The 16,964-nt window shown below is 43.6% G+C and overlaps 2 protein-coding genes across 4 annotated transcripts; one reads left to right on the forward strand and one right to left on the reverse strand.

Moving 5' to 3' along the window:
* The first annotated feature begins 1,593 nt into the window (after window positions 1-1,593).
* cdkn1d (cyclin-dependent kinase inhibitor 1D) lies at window positions 1,594-4,354 on the forward strand. 3 transcript variants are annotated; one of them, XM_079294275.1, is made up of 3 exons: window positions 1,594-1,890; window positions 3,621-4,105; window positions 4,226-4,354. In XM_079294275.1, exons 2-3 carry the CDS (start codon window positions 3,631-3,633, stop codon window positions 4,282-4,284), a joined length of 534 nt encoding a protein of 177 aa, XP_079150401.1. In that variant the 5' UTR covers window positions 1,594-1,890; window positions 3,621-3,630; the 3' UTR covers window positions 4,285-4,354. The 3 variants fall into 3 exon arrangements, with proteins under 3 accessions (XP_079150401.1, XP_079150403.1, XP_079150402.1); XM_079294277.1 differs by lacking the exon at window positions 1,594-1,890 and adding an exon at window positions 2,163-2,301; XM_079294276.1 differs by lacking the exon at window positions 1,594-1,890 and adding an exon at window positions 2,315-2,482.
* A 3,608-nt stretch (window positions 4,355-7,962) lies between these two features.
* On the reverse strand, window positions 7,963-16,408 carry slc37a3 (solute carrier family 37 member 3). Its single transcript, XM_079294396.1, has 14 exons — window positions 16,333-16,408; window positions 14,461-14,656; window positions 13,265-13,379; window positions 13,068-13,160; window positions 12,885-12,968; window positions 12,553-12,698; window positions 12,109-12,205; window positions 11,929-12,013; window positions 11,593-11,798; window positions 11,339-11,480; window positions 11,122-11,223; window positions 10,781-10,980; window positions 10,205-10,270; window positions 7,963-9,526 (listed from the first exon to the last, which is right to left on the reverse strand). Exons 2-14 carry the CDS (start codon window positions 14,535-14,537, stop codon window positions 9,434-9,436), a joined length of 1,506 nt encoding a protein of 501 aa, XP_079150522.1. The 5' UTR covers window positions 14,538-14,656; window positions 16,333-16,408; the 3' UTR covers window positions 7,963-9,433.
* Window positions 16,409-16,964: the final 556 nt, after the last annotated feature.

Below are 16,964 nucleotides of genomic sequence, written 5' to 3' on the forward strand. Positions count from 1 at the left end.
AATAACTATCATGTTCTTTTTAATTTAGGGACTGTACGGAAATAATTAGGGGCAACAGAGAAGGATAAGGTTATGTATGTGTTCTCCTTGTTGAACATCTAATTATTTTTGTGTGCACAATAGTCCATAAAGGCACCTTTATTCATATGCAGAGGCACAGCCATGAAGTCTCTGTATCAGGGCTTTATTTTCCACTTACAGTAACTATATCTAATAAACCGTAATATCTTCAGTAGAGATGTAAAGAACGCACCGTTTTTTACTCCGCCAACAGTCTCCTTTACTTTTTGGTTGGCTTTCACGTGTTTGGTAATTGCTAATTCCAACATGCAATTAGGGGCTATTTGAAAATATGGAGGAATTATGTCGGGAAGTAAGGTGATGTTGGTTTGTCGTTTTGGAAGGCACAAACAAATGACATCATCCGAATGATGGGGTGTTAGATCCTTTCTCTGTGTCGTCCAAACAACATTTGGTAAGCCGTAGCTTTTGTAATTTAAATAAATAAGTCTACGGTTGAGATTTGCTTTGTGTATTTTAGGGACGTTGTTGTTGAACTTTTGATAAGAATGTGAAAATAGCTTCTTTTTTATCAAATGAGAAACATTCCACGGTGGTGACGTAATTCCTTCAAGGCTCTGTCGGGCATCGTCCCACACAGAGCACACAAACAATGGCCGCTCCGTGCTCGCTGCTACCTGCTCTGACATGATTCAAGCAGTGCATCTCATAAACCGTTTGCAGAAAGAAGAACCAAAAGTATTTCAGAATGATTATGGAAAGAAAGAAATGTGTTATAATAGGTGTAGGAAGGGTCATGGAGAGAACATGATGTAATGATAATAAATAATAAGCAAAGGTCTTTCAGGAGTCATTCAATCATTGGAAATGAAGATATTACGAAAGAGTTTGAGGGAATTCTTTTTTTTTTGCATTTTTGCTTAAAAACAACTTAAATGATTGTCCAAATTGTTGCTGATAATAGTCATTTTCTTTGAGCATTGAAAACTAATTCAGAGTTATAATTTCAAGGCATAAGTTAATTAAGACTAGGTCAAGAAGTCACAAACTCATTTTGCAATGATAAACCGCAAATAGCACTGTTTCCTCTCTTTACTTCTTCGATTAGAAACCACTTGCACATGGTGGAGGCATTCGGGGCGTTTGAGTGTTTTTCCCCCCCAGCTCACAGACAGAATCAGGCCCTATATCCAAATGGGGATGTGGTACAACTGCAGCAGAAGTCAAAATGTAGCAGACTTTCCAGCTTTCCGTTCGCGTGTAGCGGTTCAACGTGACTCGAGGACAAGGGCAGGGTGCCAAAACAAGACGTGATGTAAGAGCTTACACGCGAATGCGCGTCACATTCGGGGGCGAAGGGGGGAATGGCCGCCATTGCTGAGATATTTGAGCTATTTCGAATCCCTTCTGAAGGAGAAGTCGGGTTGCCAACAGAGTGCACGAGCAACAGGGTTGGAACGGGATAAAGTTGCACTAATTTCAGTTCTAATACGATTTGTTTGTCTTTTCGTGCACTTTGCATGTTTTTTTCTGCGCAAATTTTGCAGCACTTGAATGCAACCGTAGTTGGATTTGCGTTTAATTGTCGTGCGAATGTGTGCCAGCGGTGTTTACCTCCTGGCTGCGCTCCAACAATGACTGTTATGAAGGGAGCCACGTGACTCACTCGTCGAGTAGGACGTCCCCGCTGTCTTCACAGTCCGTTACAAACAAGTCGCAGATAAGAGGACGAGAAGGAGCGCTTTCAACGTGACACTGTTTGTCTCCACGGAGCTGTCTGTCAGGGACACTTTTGAATTCCTGTGCGGAGTTCGCGGACGAAACGCTCGAGACGGGAAACTCAAAACGTTTGACACATTGACGCTGATGGTAAGAGGGGAATGAACTATTTTTCTTATCGTGGCTTGACATTGTTGTAGTTTATTTCGCGCATGCTTGTGTTGACTCATTTTAGGTTTGGTCTGAGTTCATGCAAACGAATGTTTAATTGGTTAATTGTTGTTGTTATGCATTTAAATGAGCCAAAGTAACTTAATTAATCCTATTTTGTTGTTGATGCTTACCATGTGGCTGTTGTGTGTGTGTGTGCGCGCGCGTAACTTGAGTGCAACGTGCTTTGACAAGATGCGGACTGTTTGTGTCGCATCTCATTGCCTCACATCCGCAGTGAATCTAACTGCGCCACGAAGTGTTTTTTGCACACTTAACGCAGCCTTTACATGCACTTTCTGGTGTTGTGTTCATTTTGAACTGTCGTCGTTTTTCTCGAGGGGGTTCCGGGTAAGATATTGAAGGTTTTCGCGGTGTTTTTACTGCACAGTGAGGACACCGAGCACCGCAAACAGACCTGCACGCCGCGCCCACTTCATTTTCGACGCAAACAACTCTCACTCGGAGAGAGCAGACCTGTTGTGGAAAGAACGACATTCTGTTTTTTTGGGTCATGCGTTTTCCACATCAAGTAATTTTTTTGATATTTATCCAACTCTGAATGAAACAGAAACGAGGAAATGGAAGTTGTGCGGTTGAAATTGACCATTGCTTGTGATTAGAGTATTCGGTACTGAAGAAAGTGTTTCAATGTGTCGCCCGCTGTGGTTAAAAACACATGCTTTGTTGAAAAAGGTTCGAAAAGTAGACCTACATCGTAAAATGACATGCTATTTGCCGAGAGACAGTGCTCTACCGAGTTACAATAGATGTCAAACTCTTACGTAACGCTTTGCAATGAATCCTGTTAACACAAACGAGTCGAAATAGCCTCTGGGCACCGCTCAGGACCCGTGCAAATAAATAACTTCGATTTGATGGTCAAACCGGCAGAAGTGATTGTTATCGATTTTAAAACAATAAAAACTGTTAATTTAGTTCAAAAATCGGCACCTGTTTGCAACATTTAAAATCAAGAAAATACAACTTTTGAGACCTCGAATAGTATCAGCAGCAGAACTATACACCTCTCAGCTCTGTAGTGGTTACTGCCCATCCCAGAAAACACATCTTCTTGTTTTACTGCACACACACACACACACACACACACACAGCTGATAAAGCACTGAGGCCTGGAGAGTACAGTCAGCAAGGGACATGGTTCGGATTAAACCCGTATCTCTCTCTCTACATAGAGGGACTGCAGAATGGCATACAGTAGAGCTGGAGAAGATGGGAGATTATCAATTACCAGTGCAGTAAATCTATCCCAGGATTCAACAGCATAGCTCTAATGTGGGTTTATGGGAAACATTCCCACATGGGCTTTTTTTCCTCTGTGACCTGCTGATCTTAGCTGGCGATCTTTGACTGGCAGATGCCAGAGCAGGTGGAGAATCAGGTTCACTTTAACACGGCAGGGCAGGGAATTTCGTGGCAGATTTATTTGGTGTCGGTTCAGTTACCCTTTGCTGCAGTAATTACTCAGCGGGTTAGGGCACACGTGTATTTGATCACATAAAAAGGCGCCCAAGAGGGCAGTGTACTGCCTGTGTGTTGTAAGAAAGTAATCGGTGCCAGTAAAAACCCAGATCACACCTCACTGGAACTCAGCAGGCCCAACGCTCGACCTCTGACCTCCCTCTAACACGCTGTTTGTTCTCCGACAGGGACGTGGCGATGGCCTCTCCATCGACACCAACAGCGGGACCGGCTACGGCGCCTCACCCAGAGCTCTCCGGCCTGGGGGGCGTTGAGGCCTTGAATTTGAAGGTGGGGCCGGTGCGGAGGAACCTCTTCGGGTCCGTGGACCACCAGCAGCTGCAGCAGGACTTCCAGCGGCTGCTCTGCGCGAACGCGGAGGCGGCCAAGAAGCGCTGGAACTTCGATTTCCAGAGGGAAACGCCGGGCGAGGACTCCGGCATCGAGTGGGAGGAGCTCAGGCACCGGGACGTGCCGGCGTTTTACCGCGGCTGCACGGTTCGGCCCGCGCAGCCGCGGCAGACGTCCAAGAGTCGGACTTCGTCTTCGTCGGGCGAGGGTTCCCCAGGGTACGGCAGCTGGTACGGATCCGGGGATGAGTACCTGGAGGTGACCACGAGGGGTTGCTACCAGATCCAACGGCACGCCAAACACAAACAGTCTGCCATCACAGGTAAAGCAACATTTGAGTAAAAGTTATTCTACCACACAGTTTTTAATTCTTCTCTTAGTCATAATTCTGAGACTGTAAGTGCTTTTCCTGACTTTGAGCCATCTGCTTTTAACTCTCCAGATTATTTCAAGGTGAAGAAGAGGAAGCTTCTGCATTACAAAGCATCTTCTTTGCAGTAGAACTAGACCCAAGCGGAGGATCACGTAGTACTCGACATCCCTCTACACGCCCCCTCACACAGACATGTGTCAACTATATATATATATATATATATATATATATATATATATATATATATATATATATATATATATATATATATATATATATATATATGGAGCAATTTGTAAGTGACTGTCCACACGCTCATTCAGCGCGAGCTCCTCTGACACCACAGACCTTCAGTTTTCAGCACAAGGAAGCTACATTTCCCTAGTTAGTCTTGCTCAGTCTTTAGGTTTTTTGTTGAGTTGTAAATATTATACATGTCCTATATACTGTTCTCCTCAGCTGTTGACTATACTGTGAACTTATTTTGAATGCACTCTTGATAACAGAAAACTGGCTCTAGTTTTAAGAGGTTGATTTTCTTCTGAAGGGGTGGATAGTGGATAGTATTTGGCCTCGGTCCTCAACCGCTCTTTTTTTTCTCTCCCTCTTGCTAAAAGTCATAAGAGGTTTTGATGAGATGAGTTACTATTCCTGGCCTCGCAGCGCACTTAGCCTTTAGTCTCACCCCGGGGGCTCGGATAGCAACAAGTCAAGCCAGGAGTCTAAATCTCACCCAGGGCTCAAAATGTGGCAGCGTGCCTGTGATTAGGCTCCAGGGCAAAGGTCAACGGTGGAGGTTCAGCAATGAGGTAATGCGGTCGTATCTGTCCAACAGTGACTTAAATTCCTGTGGGACGATTTATTTATTGTTCACGACGCTAGATCATCGGCCCCAAAAAAAAAATTAAAGTTTGTGGAAACCTGTGCCATTGCCCCCAAATTCTGCCTTAGCCTATAAGTCATAATAGGTCATCTACGCTCCACCGTTGTCACTTAAAAATATTGGCCTTGTCTATAATGAACACATTGACAACTAAAAATATACAAACTGCAAATCACATTCCCTTTGTGCATTGCATTGTTTGCCTCATGGGGCTGTACAAATCTGTATATTGTTTATACCTTATTTAGTTGTATATTTCGTCGGCTTTCCGCTTGTAATAATGTAGCATTTTTCATGTCCACCTCGTACGTGATAAATATGACTTTTTTTTCATGAAGGGACTGACTGTTTATCACTGTGTTGCAGCTCAAAGGAATCCAAACCTCTTGGTTCCATTTTCTTTAAAAAAAACAAAATGTAGTATGAAACATTGTGTTGCTTCCCTTTTTCCGTCTCCGTACCGTTCTATACGTGTTTGTGCGTATACATTTGTTAGTGTATGAATGTGTTGGTTTGGTGTTTTATCTTGAGGTTTTTCACGGGTTGCAACAGTTGCGGCAGCAAACTCCGTTGAACCAAAGAGAAATTGCAGTGCCATTCAAATCAGACGCACATCAGGCCACTGTTTGAGTGGTCAGTGAAGGGTCACAGAAGGCCTCAACCAAGTCAAGATATTCAAATATATAGTGTTAACGTGCCGCAGCTGCCCAACGTACAGTTTTGGTGACTCAACTAAGATGTGCCTGCTTCTCATCCCTACCTACAGGCGTTCTAATTTCAATATGGATAAAAAGCCACACCCTGGATTAATCCGCTCTTACTACCTCATCAAGTGATTCAAGTTGCGTAAAAGTTACACGCAAAATAACAAAACCAATGGAGGTTGTTTGTGTCTACAGGCGAAAGAGAGGCAGAGACAAGGGGGGGGGGGGGGTCTCCTCATTTTGTTGTGGTAAAAACTGTCGAGGTTCAGCACTCGGGCGTCGAGTTTCACATCAGGTAAATGAGTCAAGTGTCAGTGTGGCCCAGCTCAGAGGAAACGACCAGGCGGCTTGTGTTGTTGTCTCTGCCTCACTTTGCTTCTCCATGAATAGACTGCGCAGAGGAAAAGGGACAAACTTCAATCAGGGAACATTCACTAGAAAGTGTCTCAGATCAAAAGGATTTCTCCAGCCAGACTCGCTTTTGTCTGCTCCAAGTCTGTCTTTCACCAAACCAAGCGCCTCAATCTCGGCCAATAATCAGCATGAAAGGAGTCGTTGATAATCATGTTATTCTTTCATGGCTCCACGAGGCGATATTTCCACGTTTCTTGAAATAGCAAACATGGGATTACTTGCTTTTTTTTATCAACTTATCTATGTGTGTGAGAGTAAATGTGTGTGTGTGTGTGTGTGTGCAACGATCTTCTCAGATGGAATTTTCAATGTCTATATTAACTTATTTTGAGTTTGTATCATTTTAAAGTCCCTATGTTTTTGGTATACAACTACTAATTGTGTTATTTCCGAAACTACCGTACTTTTCGGACTATAAGTCGCTACGTTTTACCACACGCTTTGAGGCGTCTGCTTATAGTCCGGTGCGCTTTATATACAGATTTTTCCGTAGCTTTTCTCCGCCACCACAACAACCGCAACTTCCGGTTCCGGTCTAACACAACATTTACTCGCTCCCGACACAGAACAGTTGCTACCATCAACCCCTCTGCTACCAGCTGTTACTGACAGGGTCGCTACAATATGGATGAAGTACCTTTGACCTCTCACTAGGACTGTTAACAAAAAAGGTTGAACGGCAAGATGCTTTTAACAGTACATGTCCGATTCGCTAGCTTCTAAGCTAATTTTAACATTACGGAACATTACGGCCAATGGGGAAATGCTAACCGCGATTAGCATTAGCGAATATATAATATATCTTTGTACATCTTTTCATGCAGACATACTTGCATTACAGACTAAGGTCTCTCACGGCTACCAAACGAAAAGCAATGAGGCAATACCGGTAACTGTTGCTCACAGCTCTGAATAGCTGGTATATCTTTGCATGACTATTTTTAAAAATAACTATTTTTTTATGGTAATCTTTAAAAAAAAAAAGTACTCTGAGAAACTGAGACACAGATTGGACATTTGACATTTGAAATTAATAAAATAGTTTTTCCCCTTCAAATCACACTTACACTGTTAAACAGTTTCTAAATGTGTTCATTAAGTTTTGTAGCACGTTAGTCTTCCTCAAGTCAGTTAGGTGGAAAAACTAAAATGATCAATATAAAGATTGATCCATTAGTGTCTCACTGCGCCCGAGCAAACTTCGCTTTCCTAAATCCCCCGTCGCAGTTATATTTAACTAAGTGTAGCGTGTTGTGGTAACTTTGTATATGCATGAATGATAATCTTTGTACAACATTTGTAATTATTTCATTGCAATTTAATTGTAGTGTTTGTACCCTTGCAACATGTAAGAGGTGGACATGTTTGGTATGAGAATCGTATCTCTTGATCATATTTGTAAATATATTTCTGGGTTGTCGGTGCGCTGTTATTGCCTTTCATATTGTTGATTTCTTATCGCGTACTCAAAATAATAAAAATGAATGAATAAGATTGATACAAACGACTAAATATTAGTGTGAAGTTTTGTTTCCGCTGTGTTTTGAAGTGTTATGAGCAGCATGGATGTATTAAGAGAAGCAGAGAAAGGTATAATAAAAGAAAGTTCAGAAAGGAAACACTCGTTACATGATCAAAAATTTAACCTTTACCATTCCCGTCTTATCTCAAATATTCTGGAGATAACTCAGTGTGCAAAATTTACTTTGCATTCATTTAAAATGAAAATTTGCATTTACATCAGTTAAAACTGAAAAAGTACACATGAATAAAAATAAAACAGAGACACCACAGATAGTGTTACAAATTCCACACACATTTCACTTTATATCCTTTTTTTACACTTTGCAAGTTCAGAGACATCAGAGGTGCAGGTTTCATTTTCCTCGTGTAGCATAAGGAACACGCCTCATCAATAAAAGGGATGAAGATGATACCAAAATGCCCAGACGTCAAAAGACCTTTAAATGGTGCGAACTATCTACTACTACTTACTGATTTGAACCAAGACAATCCTCCCCAAATTGTTGTCTGGTTACTGACCACAGTGTCTGTTAAAGTAAAGCCAACCGTCCCAAATATAAACTAGCACATAGTTGGTGTTATAGGAGGTTTTCTTTCAGCCTTATGACACAAATTGATATTGTAAAAGTGTTTTACCTTCATTTGGCCTTTAAAACATAATACCAAATCTATTCGGACACAGACGGTCACGTTCCCCAAAACAAACGTGCAAATGTGCAGCTTCTGCTACAAACAGGCAAAACACATCTCTTCCGCAATGTCAGCATGTATTTTACACTTTAATGTGCGATAGGGAAGCTACACTATAAAGTCAATGTGTGAAATAATACAATGGTAGATTTGACTCATCGTGTTTGTGTGTGTGTGTGTGTTTGTGTGTGCTTGTGACTTACGACACCAAAAAGAATGAGCGTGTTTCAATCTGTGACAGAATCGAGAGAACCAGTCCCCATACACAATATATACTTTATAACCCTGATTGCGCAAAACTGTAAACAAGAGAAATCAAGTGGCAGTGATGAGAAAGTTTCCGAAAAAACCCAGCCAACACCCGAGTGGTTCAGTAAAATCATCAAGACGTTGCCTTCTTACCAATACTACAGTGCAATGCTCATTAAGCAACAAAAATATCATACATATCTACAACAGCTGACAACACATTTCTACATTTAAATTAGTGTTCACATTCTTTAGGCGATCCTGACCCCCAACTCATCTCAGAGGGCCTGATCTTTAAGTTAAGAACCCGTGATTTAAAAAAGGCAAAACTTCATTCAACTTGACCCACTCTACATTTCAAAAAGCTTTTTTTTTTTTACATCCATTTAAATCATAAAATATATACAATAGTACACTCTGTGACGGCCCCGCAAGGCCTGAATTCACAGACTGGAGAGCTTCCTTTAAAAGCCTTTTTCAAACAGGCACTTCAACACAACCTCTCAATCCTCGAAGTCACACTAAAAGAAGGGCGCATTTACATTTGTAGGCTTTTAGCGAGTGGATAAGAGTCCAGTGTTGTGCTCAGAGACTGTCTGTCTGCTCACATAGACAAACACCGGTGGTTGTGGGAATGAAAGTGGCGTCTCTCTTAAGTCTGGGTCACCTTAACCGTCGTGGCGGTGAGGAACCTCATCCCACGGATCTTTCCACCTCCTCGAAACTCACCTAAAAGCAGCCATTTGTGAGCGGCCCTGCTGTGCCGTCACTGATGAGAGTAGGAACATTATGGCTGCCAGATGTTTGACGCTGTCACAGCTGGCGTCGCAGCGCTTGTCTGTCTCTCCACATGGCACGCACCTCTTTGAGGAGCAACGGAGTAATGAACAAGATGCTGCCCCCTGTCTGTAGCATAAGAACACCAGGAGCTGAGTTACACAAGGGTTGTGTTGATGACACTAATGTTATACAACCACATGCAAGGACACACTAATGCTTCCACCAGTGCACGAACAAGTGGTGATAAAAACATTTAAAAAAAGGAAGAAGCACATCAAAAACATGGGGTTAACAGCTGGAAATTGACTTTAAACCCATGCAAAACATACTTCATACATTAATATACTTAGAGTAATTAATGACAATGTATTGTAAAAACAAACACCGTTAACACATTTTGACTCGGCATTACTAATTACATCAACGATGGGTCTGTTCCTCATCGACACATATGAGCTACACCTGTGCTTTCCCTTATTGTGCCTTCCTATAAACATTTTTTATTTTTTTCAATCATTTTGGCCGTGTTTATTTACATGGCACGCATTTAGGCATGGGCGTACGTTTTTTTCAAATTCTATTTTGGAAGTTTAAACTCCTATAATAAGTTTATGACAAACTGTGGAGCCAAAACACAGACTCTCAGACCCTGAAGGACTAAAAGTCTCCATTGAAACCACAATGTTTGGCTGTCACTCTATTATATCAGGCTTTCAATGTAGAGCCCTGGCTTTCCACCAGATTGAGCCATTTTCTTTTAAAAGTGAGGCAAACGGGTTAAAAGGGCCTGTTGTGATTTCTTACCATGACGATGAAGAAGTAGAAGACACACATCCAGCCCAGCTTGCTCTCTATCAGGGACACCAGGTACTAGAGGATGACAGAGACAGAAATGCACAAGTCAAACGTCGACCCGAGGGTGTGACCGCAGGTGTAATTGACACACAGCCATGTGTTTTGAAAGCTTCAATGCAAAGCTAAGATCCAAACTAAAACCCACTGCAGTGCTCTCACAGTTACCGCTGTTCCAGTGCAGTGATTCCACTTCTACAAGTAAGTTGATGACTACTTATATAACCGAATGAGTGGTAAAAATAAGTAGATTTGAAAGTGCAAGCTAGCGATTCCATTCCATAAAAAGACAAACATGGTGTCAAATGTATTCCTTTCAGGATATTGGCTCTGTGTTAAATGGTTAAATGGAGTTGAGCCGCACAACGAGAGTGTCTTAACAAGCCAGGAGAAGATGATCGATGCTTTCCGATAGCTTTTTATGTCCTTTATTCTGTAGTGTAATCTCGACTCTTCCTGCTCTTAGAATGCATTTGTTTGTACAGAGAACAGACGTTTCCTTGTGAAACGTCGGGTGTTTTTCTTCACCTGTCCGATGGCCGCTCCTATGCTTCCAGTTCCGTCCACTATGCCAGTGACGGTAGCCAAGGCCTCCTGACTGCCCCTCAGAGCCTCCTGTCTGCCGAGGTCAGCAGATATGGCCGAGCTGATCATATTCGACGGGCCGCCAATGAAGAAGCCAGTGGTGGCCAACAGCGCGCTGTTTATCACTTTGTCGTTCGGGGAGTCTGAGGAGGAGAGAGAGAGTAGGAGTCGTACTGTGGCCAACACTGACTTTCATCAACCTTATATTGTTATATTTTGGTAGTTTGTTGCTGATTGATTTCCTGTTGAAGGATTAACAAACTAATCTTAAAGTCTGTACTCACTGCTGTATCCCACCAGGGCTCCCATCGCCAGCACCAGGCTGATGGCCAACACTGGAGCTCTCTTCCCCATGCAGTCAGAAATCAAACCCTGAACTGTCCCTCCTGACGTAAAGACGCAAAGTGACAGAGACGCAGTGAGAAAAGAGGATGTTTATGTATACAAGAGACGATGATTAAATAAAAAGGAAGAAAATGTGTAAATTGTCCAGCCACTCACCGATAATTCCTCCAACGTCGTACCACACAGACAGGCGGTCGGCCTCGGCTTCCTTCCAGCCGAAGTTGTTGCTCAGGTAGAAAGGAAGCCAGAAGAAGAAGGAGTAGTTGACCAGCTTCAGACACGCATAAGCCAGGGAATACTGCAGTAGAAGAAGACACAGAGTCAACATGCGTCCTGTCATTTAATCTCCATTTGTTTAAAACGCCCTTTGTAAATGAAAACGTCTCGACTTGTTGGAGCTGCGCACTCACAGGAAGCACCCCAGGCAGACAGAACGCCTGGCAGAAGCTGATGGCTCGAGGAGTCTCTGCCAGAGGTTCATCCTCCGCCTCCTCCTCCTCCACCACCACCACCTCCGCCTCCTCCTTCTCCTCCTCCTCGTCGCTCATCAAAGGCCTGTGGCTGTCCGAGTCCGTCTCCACCGCGCTCAGTCCGGTCTCTGAGTCCGAGCTCAAACCTGACACACGAAATCACACATTCAAGCAGTGGAGATACAATCAATTTCGGCAATCGAGACACTAAACCGTTTCCATTTCGGGCAGAGTTCAAGTTGAAAATGGCGTCCGTCATCATCATTCAGCCCTTACCGACTTCTTTTGGAGAGGTAAGCAGGCCAAAGAAGACCACGATCCCCCCGGCAAACTGGACCACTGATGTCACCAGGAAGGCATACTGCACGCAGCCACAGACGGCACATCATGTTAGCATTTAGCTGCTGAGAAAATTACAGTAAAATGTCTCAATAAGTGTGTGTGTGTGGTTCTTACCTCATATCCATACTTGAGCACGCTAGAAGCCAGGAAGGCCCCCAGGATGTTGCCTACAGAGGCACAAGCACTCCACAGGCCAAACACAAAGCCCCGGCTGGAAGACGGCATCATAAGAAGAAAAATGTACGTCAGCAATGTTCCTATTCTTAAATATATCCTACTAAACACAACTTCAGGCAGCACAGTGACATGCTATCTTTATATTCAGCAAATTACGTTCACAAGTCCTGCCGCTGAGGAAAAACAGAGTCTCAATAGCGTCTATGTTTTGGCCGCAGCGCCACTGAATGGATGTCATTGTGAGTGTTTCCGTGTGTTCCCGTGTGTGGTGGGTGTGTCATCATAAAGCTCCACTTGACGAGACACCAACTCGACTAAATATTCCGAGCAGCGTCGGATAAATGCAGGTTTTTTGTTTGTAAACGGAGAAATGTCACGCACCCCTGCTTGCCGAACCAGTTGCCCATGACGGCCACGACGCAGGGCCAGACGGCCGACTGCAGCAGGCCGTTCACCACCCACAGGCCGCAGTACAGAAAGATGTTGTAGATGTGGAGCCATTCGGTGAGAGTGCCAAAAACAAACTCCTACGAAACACACAGACGGCTACAGTCGTACTCCAAAATATCATACAAATACAGTGTGTTCGGAACAAATGTCTGCTGCTCTTTAATATTCCATGAAGAAGCTCTCCATCAATAGCACGCACAACCTGACACGAACAAAAGCCCCCCCCCCCCCCCCGGACGAACACAAGGCCTGCGCATACTCACCACTGCAGCAGAGCCACACAGGCCGAAGCTGAGCACGTAGCGCAGGTTCACTCTGTCCCCAATCACGCCGCTCAGATACAGACCCTGTGTGGGCGGGACCAACGGGAAGTGACACAAATGACAGAGAAGTTGACGACTGCACACAGAAAGCCCCCCCCCCCCCCCCCCCCGTTGAGTACTCACCACCGCATACGAGAAGAGGAAGATGGAGTCCAGAGCTCCCAAGAACAGAGTGGCCTGCTTTTCATCTGCAAACATATGATGGTCCTCCCACGTCTGCGACAGGCGAAGAGAGAACACAGATATGCATGTGCAGTTTTGTCTACAATAGGGGCCGTTTAAATGTTACAGGTTGTTCGTGCTGCTGGCGGTCCCTGTACCTCGCCGGGGGAGAAAGCTGGTGCGCTGCCATTCTGGACGGATGGCGTCCACTGGGCCGAGATGCTGACTTTCACATTGCTGAACGTCTTCCTGGACGCATGCAGCAGCACATAGCTGGAGAGACAGAAGACCGTTTTATTCAGCAAGTGAATCTTTATCTCAACCATCCATGTAGAAAGGTCAACGGTCATACCGACGCTGGAGGGGATGCTCAACACTTATAATATATGTATATATATGCATATATAATGGAGCAATAGTTACAGTTTCGAAAAAGGGCAATTATGTACACTATAACGCCATAACACTTGACGTATTAATATTATTTTAAAGGATCTACATAGTTCTCTTGGGCTACTTAAGGTCACATACGGCAGGCAGTAAAGATAAAATTCCAGAGAAGCGGTTCGATTCTGGTGAAAGAATTTACAAGAAACACTTCAATGCAACATGTTTATCAACAAAAACAGGAAATGGCTGAAACCCCAAATGTTCTGCCGAACAGCAGTTTTCACTGTGTACTGCTTCCTGTTGCAAGACGGCACTTTGCTTTTGCTCCCGGTAGGAGTTTTGACTTTGCCAGATAAGGTGTGATACCACACTGACTGTACTTACAGATTAACAGCGCTGACTGAAATAAACAAAGATTAATATCCTTCTCTGTTTAACACTGCAGCACGTTTTCCATTTACAGGGTTTGAACAAGTAGACAAATAAAAGACCGATCCAAACACGTTAATAATAATTAACAAAATGCATGTTTTCCTTTTTTTTTTTCTTCTGCTGATTATTTTTTTCCCCCCAATTAGAAAATATTACAATTCATTTTCACAGCATTTTTGAGACCTTTGAGACCCAAACTCTATTGGAAATCCAATCAATGACTTATTGTCCATGTTATCTTGCCCTCGTCTGACCTGGGACCGTGTAACCTTGCCCCATAAACCTTTCACCTAAATGTACAGCTCACATCCATTCAGTGTGCTTCGGCACACTCGGCATCCTCTTATTGAACAGAACTGCTGCAGAAACTTGGTTGGAAATCTAATTCCATCTTTCTTATGACTCTTTTCCAATAAATATGCAATAAAAGAACAACACAAAAGCCTTAAAGAAACAGGTCACTGTCGCCCTGAATGGGTCTTTTACAGTGGCGCCAGGTTTTGAGGAAGACCTTGACGATGACCTGGATTACCTAAAGAAGGTGAGGAGGAAGACAACCAGATGATGGTGAGTGTACTGTGACAGGTAGCCACAGCACGAGGGAGGCATCACAGGGGCGGCCGAAGGGAGGAAGAGGAAAAGGAAGCCTTCAGGGGGGGACACCAAAAGGACAAGGAGCGGGGGTCCAGCTATAGTGTCCCACTATGTCAGATGGGACAAGCACATCACTAAGGGGAACAACAGAGAAAAGAAGGGGTTGGAAACCAAAGTTAAAATGCTTAACTGCATTTGAGTTCACCCTAGAGTGTGGTGACCAGGTGATGAATATTATTGTACCTGATTATACCAGTCTTGGATTAATCCTGCACTACAACATGCAACACTAGCTCGTAGAATGTATTCATCCCCTTTAGGCTAAAAGAGCGGTGTGATGAGATGCATCTGGTGTGAATGCTGGGTTGTGCGCACAGGTATCAATGAGCCCAGTGTGTGCTGCCGACTGCCTCTGAAACCACGACACCTCTCCCACCAGCCCGTTCAGCTGCAGCGATGCATCGCCTCGTGTTGTTTGCACAGGACTCTGCCTCAACTTCAGCACTGATCCAATACCAGTGCTGTCTTTCCCCCCAAAAATTCTAAATCTGTATATTTCAAAGTGTGGAACTCATTCGGCTCACGTTATTGAAAGGTAAACAGGAGACCAGAGATTGAAAAAACTGTCCCACTGACTGAATGTCTATGACTTATAACGAAAACACTGATATGTATTTTACACTGACAAAGACACTATATTTAACGTGGATCGGTTGAGGCTTTTATTCTGGAGGCCAGAGGCCGACATGTTGAGAACCACTCATCTAAGAAACACTTTTATGAAAGTCAATAGCATCCCTTTCATTTCCTGAATTAATCATTTCCGAATGAGACAATGTTTTTTGTCACCGCACCCATGAAATCCTGGCTGTTGTTTAGGCTGCTGGGGAGGGAGAGTAAAGCACACGTGTGTCGTAAAGGTGTCATATAGATAGATAAATGAGTCTTTAAAGCCACTTCAGCGAGAAAGATCCTGCATTGAGTATGGTACTTGGGTAAAGGTAATGAAGAATAATCAAGGAAATGTACTAAAAGTATTAAATGTAAAAGTACTCACTTCAGAAAAATGAGACTGTTTTCTTTCCGATTGATCGATTATTTGGTTTCAGGGCTTTCTGTCACAAAACCCTTTAGGTTCAGGCAACACACCTACTTAGTTAGGTTTAAGAAAATATCAGGATCTGGGTTAGAAAGAACCCTTTCTGGCAGAAAACCCTGAAGGTAAACCCATGGGCCAAAATAACTTGTAAGACAACTCCCATTCGGGAAATAGTATTTCTCCGCAATGGTACCCTAAAGCAGGTAACCGACATATATGGGACACTGCACACCACACTAAAATAGAAAATGTAAGCAGGACGTCCCTTTTTAAAGGACGCAATCAATTTTCTGTAGCTTACAGAACAGGCGGGCTCTAGAGTGTGCCTCTCGTGCCACGTTAATCACTGTTTGTTTATGACTTTTGTGTTCAAAGACAAGGATTGGATTCTTCGTAGAGGACCACAACTCATCTTTTATTGACAATACGCCCATAGATGTGTAGTCATTTTAATTAATTTGTTGTGCTTATGGGCAGCAAACAGCCACTCAACAGACCAGTTCATGTCCATCTCTGCCTCAGCGGGTGACATGGCACACATCGTTAGCTAGTTATCACTTGGTGACAGGAGCCTCTAATGTTACCTGGCGTTACATTGCAAGTTCCGGGTTTATTCGACCTAAAAGTCACAACAGACGTCTACAAATAAACAGCTGGACGTCACAGTTTTAAACTCTTAACCAACAAATACAAACCAAAGCGTTTTCTTACCTTTCTGCTCATGTAAGCGTCAGCTGGCTTGTTCTCTCGGTATGTTTACTGTGATTCCTTCTTCCCGCTTCTTCTTCGTCTCTGAGCATTTACGGCAGTTGTCATCCACGATGTCGCATTACCGCCACACCGTGGATTCCCGTGTCACGGACGTCGCTGCGCGCAGTGCACAGCGGCGCGCTGCTGCCGCCAGCAGGACAGGAGTGGAATGACAGGTAAGAGGAACTGAGGAGACGGCTGTTGATCTGTCACCTGTCACTGTGACACTTGTGTGGGTAGAGCCAGCCCACCATTGGCTGCTTTGTTCATAGTTTAAAAACTGCCCCGCCACAAACACCCCACTTCACTGCCTGACACCTCAGCAGGGATCCAGCACCGAACTTGTCCAGCACCGGAATTCTGGTAAGCCTTTGACATTAGTTTGCTCAGTAGGCCTAAATATGTGTTTAAACTGTGTGTAGTAATTTTAAGGGGTGACTCTATAAGATTAGACATTGTTCCAAATTTCCATTGTGGTTACATTTCATAGTATTACAAGGTATCATATAATATCAACACCATTAACTAATTCAAGGATTCAAAGGTTTGGAAGTTGAAGTAGTAGGCTATGTGTAGTGAAGTGCTATGTGGAG

The sequence above is a fragment of the Melanostigma gelatinosum genome (assembly GCF_949748355.1).
Source record: "Melanostigma gelatinosum genome assembly, chromosome: 22".
Classification (NCBI taxonomy): Eukaryota; Metazoa; Chordata; class Actinopteri; order Perciformes; family Zoarcidae; genus Melanostigma; species Melanostigma gelatinosum.

What these genes read in the sequence shown, in the direction of transcription:
- cdkn1d (XM_079294275.1), top strand. Translation starts at nt 3,631, where the DNA reads ATGGCCTCTCCATCGACACCAACAGCGGGACCGGCTACGGCGCCTCAC. An exon ending in CAAACAGTCTGCCATCACAG is followed by an intron (nt 4,106 to 4,225) that starts GTAAAGCAACAT and finishes TTAACTCTCCAG; the next exon opens with ATTATTTCAAGGTGAAGAAG.
- slc37a3 (XM_079294396.1), bottom strand. Translation starts at nt 14,537, where the DNA reads ATGCCTCCCTCGTGCTGTGGCTACCTGTCACAGTACACTCACCATCAT. An exon ending in AGCCCTGGTGGGATACAGCA is followed by an intron (nt 10,981 to 11,121) that starts GTGAGTACAGAC and finishes TCTCCTCCTCAG; the next exon opens with ACTCCCCGAACGACAAAGTG. An exon ending in TCTACTTCTTCATCGTCATG is followed by an intron (nt 9,527 to 10,204) that starts GTAAGAAATCAC and finishes CTTATGCTACAG; the next exon opens with ACAGGGGGCAGCATCTTGTT.